General features: G+C 41.2%; 1 protein-coding gene across 1 annotated transcript; it reads right to left on the bottom strand.

The window, feature by feature from the left end:
- Nucleotides 1–209: 209 nt before the first annotated feature.
- On the bottom strand, nt 210–7,603 carry LOC125996274 (uncharacterized). The gene is given in 6 exon segments (XM_049765219.1): nt 210–467; nt 889–986; nt 989–1,636; nt 2,392–2,510; nt 2,854–3,110; nt 7,442–7,603. Coding segments are annotated over 6 exon segments (1,542 nt in total).
- Between the last annotated feature and the right edge of the window lie 438 nt (nt 7,604–8,041).

The raw sequence follows: 8,041 nt of genomic DNA, 5'->3' as shown, positions 1-8,041 counted from the left end.
GATATGCTAAAGCAAAAAGAGGAAAACCATACAACTCACTCTATAGTAACTGATATGAAAATATCAGAAACAAACTACAACAACATAAGATAACTTATTTTCTATAATTTATCAGAAAGCTGGAAACATAAAGAGAAATTGAACTTGAAGTTTTATAATTCAGAGTAGAGATAGCTGGCAGAAAGGGAGGTCCTTTGACTGTACCCTAGTCAAGCAAGTGGCCTGCTTGCAATCCTCTTCAGTTTTCCTGCAATTAAAAGATCGTCCACATACTGTAGCAAGGTAACCTGGGGGTGCTGGCTGTGGAAGAGACTTAAGTCTTGGTGCAAGGCCTCATCAATGATGGTAGGGGAGTTCTTAAATCCCTGGGGCAATCTGGTCCAGGTTAGTTGACCTGAAATTTCTGCCTTCGGATCACTCCACTCAAAAGCAAATAAGGATTGACTGGCCGGATGAAGAGACAGGCATAAGAAAGCATCTCTTTCTCCTTCACCTCCCAAATCGATGATGAGAGCCACTAGAAGGATTCCGCCCATTTTCGGGGTATTAGACTCTTACCCCATTTTATTACTTTTCTCTTTTTCAGGCAAAACCACGTAACTTGAAATAGCTAGTCTTGCCTCCAGTTAGAGGGGGAAATAAGGGAGGCTTCAAGACCAAACAGGTGCAAGACTACTAAGTAGTAGGTTAGATACAGAGGGGACCACATATTCTAGCCGCCCTGGGGGTGAGGGAAGAAGAAATGGGAGGGAAGACAAAAACGGACGGGTAGGGAGGAGAATTCGGTGATGGGAATCCCCCCTGATTTTATGTAAATATGTACCTAAAATATTATTGTCAACAATATGTAAGCCACTATGATCAAAATAAAAATTATATTATATAAAAAAAGAAAGCATCCTTTAAGTCCAGTACGGTGTACCATATTCTTTCAGGGCTTAAGATGCTGAGGAGATTGTATGGGTTAGGCACAGTGGGATGGATAGGTCCTGTACTGGCCAATAGTCCCCGGTTCCAGGCTTTTTAACTGAGAGTAGTAGCGTATTCCAGGCTGACTGACACTGTACTAGGACCCCCTGTTGGAGAAGTTTCTGAATATGAGGAGTTCTGCCTTTCTTCGCTTCCTGACTCATGGGGTACTGTCTGACTCGCACAGGGACAGCAGTAGCTTTCAACTCTACCACTACTGGAGCCTGCAAGGTATACAACCCCAGTCCAGCAGTTTCGGCCCAAGGTCCCAGAACTAGTCTCAACCAAAAATCGGTGTCTTGGTTTCCATGTGGCAAGGAATCATTTGTGAATAGTCTATATTCATCCTCAGCCCTAATGGTCAGGACAGAGGTGGTAAGTGGTTGGACATCGGGATTTAGAAAAGCAATCTCTGGACCAGTTTCTTCAAAAGTTACCTGGGCTCTGAGTTTGGTTAGCAAGTCCCGTCTCGTTAGAGGTAAGGGGCAGTTCGGTATGACCAGGAAAGAATGCTTGATTTCTCCTTTCCCCAATTCCATAGTTTAGGAAGTAGTCCAAGAATGGTAGCTACTTCCATTAGCTCCTTGGACTAAGGATTGCTTACTAGAGAGAGGTCCCAAAGGCTTCTTTAGTACCAAGTATACTGCCCCTGTGTCAAGTTCAAAGTCTATGGGAGTCCCCTCCACCTTAAATTTAGCCCTGAGCTCCCGGAGGGGGTTGGAGCCCTGACCCCCTATTCAGATTCAAGGGCCAGGGTCCTTGAAGGTCGGGAGGATTGTGGTGGTTGGGTGCATTCTTGAGCCCATTGTCCCCTCTGGCGGCAGAGAGCACATTGGTCCTTGTCCAGGGGTCAGCGTCTTCATGGGCTCAGGTCCCTATCTTTCTGACCTGCGCTAGATCTGTCTACCGCTACTGCCAAGACCCTTGCCAGTTCCTTATTCCTTCTTCAGTCCTTTCATTATTCCCTCATCTCTCTCTTCCCTCTCTTTTTTCTCTGCTTCCTTTCTTTCTCTGTCCCTCTTCTCCTGCCACTCTCTCCTCTTCTTTTCTAGTCGCTCCTCTCTTTTCTCTTTTGTTTCTCTCTTACTGAACACTTTCTCAGCCTCCTTTACTGGTTTCTGTAATGTCTTTTCCTGGATATCCTCCAGCCTCTGAAGTTTCTTTCTAATATCTGCTGCTGACTGCCCTACAAAAGTCATAATTACTGAAGCTTGATGAGTTTCAGAGGTTGGATCAAAAGGGGTATACCTCCTATAAGCTTCCATCAGCCTTTCTAGGAAAACGGCGGGAGGCTCATCGGATCCCGGTAGCACCTCTTTTACCTTGACCAGATTGGTGGGCTTCCTAGCCGCTTCCCAGAGACCTCTCATGAGAGTCTGGTGGTGGATAGGCTGGACAGGCTCTCCCTACCTTTGTACGTACTGGTGTCCCAATTCGGTCTCTGCAAGGGGAAAGTGTCATCAATAACATCAGGTCTGCTTGTCACCAAGCCATCTAATCCTATTACATTCTTCCAGGCTGCTGCAATATGCGGTCGTGTTCTTCAGTAGTAAACAGGGTACGAAGCAGCTGCTGGCAATTGTCCCAGGTAGGTTGGTGGGTGTTCATCAGAGAATCTAAAAGATTAATTAACCTAGTGGGGTCTTCAGAAAAAGAGGGATGGGTAAGCTTCCAATTATAGAGGTCAGAAGAGGGGAAGGGCCAATACTGGAGGGTAGGCATCTCCCCCACTCCCATAGTCCACCATAGGCCCTACTGGCCTTAGCAGCATGATTGGCAAAGCTCTGAATGCCAGATCTCTTTGTTTGCTGCGGGTCCCCAGAGCTGGCCCATTCGGCTCTCATCCGGCATGGACTCAGAGGGTGATTGAGGCAAGGGAGTTACTCCTTCCCCCTCTCCCTGTGATATGGGGAAGGCAAAGAGGAGGAGGAGGAGGGGGATTCTGATGGAGAACGAAGTTCTGCTGCTGCCTCGTCTTCTAAAGCGAAGGGGGTGCGAGCAGATGGGCGGTAAGGAGGGAGGTCAAAGGGAAGCAGGTCCGTGGTGTCAGGGTAAATGCGGGGCACAACTCGCTCTTCCTTAGGCTTTGATTCTGACACCCCCTCCGCCTTCATGGATAGGATCATAGGCTTCGAGGGCAGCTGTAAGGAAGAAGGTTTAGGAAGGGGAAGGAATGACCGCACCCAGTCAGGGGGGGCTGGTACAAAGGTCTTCCCACATGAGAATGTAGGGTTCTTGATCAGGATGTCCATGCAGCCCTAGTCAGTACACAATGTCCTTCATGCTGCGAACTAGGAAAACATGGAAAGACCTGTGGCCATCCAACCTGAAAGGTAGGCCACTCAGCAGCACAACAGGTCCACCACTTGCCCTTTTTGATAACTAGGGAACGGTTTCGTGCATGAGTCCTTACTTCTGACCAGTGGTCCAGAGTAAGAGACAAAGAGGTGGTTTGCTGCTGACCCATAATGGGAGTAGAAAATCAAAGGAGTAGATGAGGGAAAGATGGGAGGGGACAAAGGAAATGAGGAAGAGTTCAAGGAAATAAAGCCAACACACACCTATACAACCTACACACTTACACAAAAGGAAAAACAAAACCTCAAAAACGAAGATCTCCAATTAATAGAAATAAGGTCCAACATGGCAGCCCTGGAACGTCTTCCAGCTGCAGCAAAAACTGAACTCCTGGGGCGCCTCCAGGGTTGTGACCTATAGTTTTTGAACCCGTCAGTTCACTACCACTCGGAATTCACGTCGAGTGGGGACTCTTAATTCCACCTGGAATCCACATCGAGTGGAGACTCTCAAGCCCTTGACCACACAGCTATTTCCCTATTTCTATTTCCAACACACATCAAATCACAACCGGCAACACAAGATATACTGCTAGTTTCTACACACATCAAATTACAACTGACAACACAAGATATCCTACTTAGAACCCACCGAGTCATCTATTCACCACTCCGCTCGGGCATATCAAGGACTCCTGGCTAGCTCACCAATGAAAGGTCCTGCAGTCCAGATAACACTCCGACATGGAGAAATGAAGAGACTATTACTCAGGCAAAAGCTCAAGTGGGGTCTTTATTTCTGGCCGGTCAAGGTCTAACGCCGTGTGTCCATACAAGACAGAGGCAAAAGACCTTGTGGTATTCTACATCCCTTCTTATATACTATAAGGGGGAGGGGGAGTAAGGGGTAGTGACGACTTCCTTAGAGGTGGGATATCCGCCAAGGTAATACGAGGTATTGGTGGGGTCGGGTTAGTGAGGTAGTGACGACTTCCACCAAGCGACATCCACCAAGGTTGGTGGGGGCGGAAGTAGAGACGACTTTCTTAGGGGCGGGACATCTGCCAAGGCAATACTAGATATTGGTGGGGGCAGGGTAGTGAGTTAGTGATGACTTTCTTAAGGGAGGGACATCCACCAAGGTTGACTTCCATTTTCACTATCTACAACAATGGCTAAAGAGACTATGGTTCATATACATAATGGAATATTATGTAGCCTTCAGGAGTCAAAAAGTCATGAAATATTTTTATACATGAATGTACATGGATCTATTATGCTGAGTAAAATAAGTCAGAGCATGAGAGATAGATGCAGAATAGTCTCACTCATCTATGGGTTTTAAGAAAAATAAAAGATATTTTTGCCATAATTCTCAGAGACAAAAGAGAAGAGGGTTGGAAGGTCCAGCTCATGACATGAAGCTCACCATGAAGAGTGATAAGTGTAGTTAGAGTAATAACTACATTAAGAATTATTATAACAATGTGAATAAATTAGGGATGTAGAAAGGCTGTCTCAAGTACAGGCAGGGGATGGGGGTGTTAGTGAGGGATATTTGGGACATTGTTGATGGGAATGGTGCACTGATGGAGGGGGGTGTTCTTTATATGACTGAAACCCAAACAGAATTATATTTATTCAGGTGCTTAAATAACGATATAAAGTAAATAAATAAGTTTTTCTTTTAAATTGAATTATGAAAAGTGTTTTCTTTATTTTTACTTATTTAGTTTGTGATCTACATAAATGTTATTTACATTGATATTTTAAGAAAATATCTTTGTAATTAAGTATTTAATTTGTCCTGATATTTTTAGGTAATATTGTTGGTAATGATAAAATTCTTAGATGCATGTTATTATTGAAATAGTATTATTTTATTAATATAAAGATATATTAGTTTGCAAATGATAATTGATGCTTTATCCAGTTTTGTAACAACTCAGTTATGGTTTTTTTTTTAGCTTGGGGTATAAATTGAAATTGTAATAATGGTAAAATTTGTCTTTGGAAGTAAGACTTTATCAAAATTTATTAGGAGCCCATGATAATAAGTAATTCTTAATATGATAGTTTCATTCATTTTAGAAACCTACTAAGTAAATTCATACAGATGATGCTAAATCATTTTGGAGGAAAATGTGAATATGAGAAATATACATGCTTTTATTTCAGTACTTTTGATCAGCAAAGAAACGTGACTATAAAGTAAACTCTTGTATTGCTTTACAATATATAGTTACCAATAACATTGCTTAAAAAATAAAGAGGTTAAAGATATGACTTGTGATTTTATAAAGAACTGTACCTTATTGTTAACTAGTTTATTTTTAAAACAAAAAAAATTGAACAAGTTCTCAGCCTCTAATAGTTTTCATCACCAAATTAATTTAGAGGAAATTTTATATAGGTAATGCTTAATTAAATTTGCATTTGAACCAATCATATAAAACAAGTATATTGATATTAGTATTAATTAGCTCAATAAAGTCAATTTTTTCTAAAAATTTTTTTTGTTTTTTTTTTGCCACACCCATTTGATGCTCAGGGGTTACTCCTGCTAAGTGCTCAGAAATTGCCCCTGGCTTGGGAGGACCATATGGGATGCCAGGGGATTGAACTGCGGTCCTTCCTTGGCTAGTGCTTGCAAGGCAGACACCTTACCTCTAACGCCACCTCACTGGCCCCTCAAAAATGTTTTTCCCCAAATTATTTCCAACACAAGTGTCTAAGAATAAATGACTAAAAAAATCACGATTCCATAAAATATTGAATATTCTCTCCTCCATAAGCCATTGAATATCACTCAGCCATAGCAACGATAAAATCATGTGACTTGCTGCTCTATTGAGAAACCTGGAGAGTGTCGTGATTAGTGAAGTTATTGGGAGAGAGAGACCAGCACAGAGTTATCTCTCTTGTATGTGGGATATAAAGAAACATAATGGTGGAATAATGATGCCCAAAGACAATGGAAACAAAATGAAACAAAAGACAGTAGGAAAAATGCCACCTGAAACTGGGTAAAGGATAAGACATAAAGTGGGCAGGTATATGTTGGAGGGAAACATTCAACTGGGGAAGAGGTAGTACTGAAAGTTGGTAATATATCATATATGAAACACTGTCAGCATCAGTACTGATTCCACAGTACAATATAGAAAGTATCCTGTAGATTAGCTTCTACAAGATACTTTTGATGGATCAGAGGCAAAATGGAGTGGTAGGGTATTGTTGGAGAAAAGTAGACGTTGGTAAAGGTCTTGATATGCCTAAAACTCGATCATAAATGTTTTTGTGATTTCACAGGACTAAATGTTACAGCACTGTGGCAATTTAAAATATTTTCCTTGTGGTCTAGGTAATAGGGTATTTAACTGTGTTCAAGTTTATGGTATCACTGAACCAAGTTACTGAACATTAGAAATACATAGAATATTTGATTGACTTTAAACACATTGACAAAATAATATTAATTTTATACTCCATGGCACTATTGTAATTTTCTTTATTTTTTGAAAAATAAAAATGACAGTGAAAGAATGTTTTTCACATATTATTAACATTTGAAACCAGTGCTTCCTTTAAAGTGAATGAAATATACATGTGTCTTAAAGTATTGGTTGACTTCTTTCCTCATAAATCAATTATTAAATCAAGGTATTTGTATAATTTATGGCATTTTAGATGCAGAAACTGGGTAGTAATTCATTAATAAAGTGCTGCTTATGAGATCTATTAAGAGCACTCTAAATTAATTGGTCACTCTTGCAATTGCAAAGAAACTTTGAAAATGTGTTGCTGCATGCAACTGAGTTTGCCATTTCCTCACCAATTCACTGCAATGGATGATGTCCGCCACAGGAAATTTATTAGGATTTGTTTCTCCCAATAACGTTAACCTCAGAGACTTATTAGTTCAATTTACTTGTATTAAATTTTTCAAACATATGGATCAAATTTGGAAAATGCAACTAAGAGTTCTATTAAGTGGGATAGGACCAGAGCCAGATCAGATTAATATTAATTTGTTCTGAATATTTTGTTTCACTTTAGAACATAAATTAGCAGTAATACATAAAAGTACAAAATAACTTCAGAAACATCCTAAAAGGGAATTATTTCAGCAAAGAATCCCTGAAGAAAGCTGAGACTGAGGGGCCCGGACATGCCTGAAGTCCTAGAGGTGAGTCCAGGTCGCCTCCATCTTTACTGAGGGTACCTGAGCGCCTGGCAATTTCAACCACCACACAGGATCCCTGAAGAGAGCAGAGACTGAGTGGCTTTGGACACGACTGAACAGGGGTGAATCCAGGTCTCCGCCACCATGCCATTACTGAGGGCTGAGCACTGTGGATTCGAAAACAACACTGGAACAGGTTGAGCCAGAGGAGCACATCACTAGTAAATAAACTCCACCATAAAAGGTAAAAAAATATAAATGCGGCCGCAGAGAGAACACGAACCCCATTGCAATGTGGAGTAAGAATCACACTTCAAGTATGGCAATGGGGAAACAATGCAGGAAAATAGCATGCATAGGGAATGAAGATGGCAACTCTGATGACCCCAAAAATGCCAACCACCTAATTAACCTCTCAGATAAGGAGTTTAGAATAGAAATATGGAAGATGTTCATAGAACTCAAAGATAGATCTATCTGAACAGACTACAAATAAAGAAATCAGATAACTCTAACCTGAAAAAGGCAATAGAGGAAATGAAAAACTCTATGGAAAGCCTCTTCAATAGAGTAATAACAGCTGAAGACT

This window comes from Suncus etruscus, chromosome 18 (genome assembly GCF_024139225.1).
Source record: "Suncus etruscus isolate mSunEtr1 chromosome 18, mSunEtr1.pri.cur, whole genome shotgun sequence".
Taxonomy (NCBI): domain Eukaryota; kingdom Metazoa; phylum Chordata; class Mammalia; order Eulipotyphla; family Soricidae; genus Suncus; species Suncus etruscus.
The sequence above is the reverse complement of the archived record's forward strand: the minus strand, read 5'-3'. Positions and strand labels throughout refer to the sequence as shown.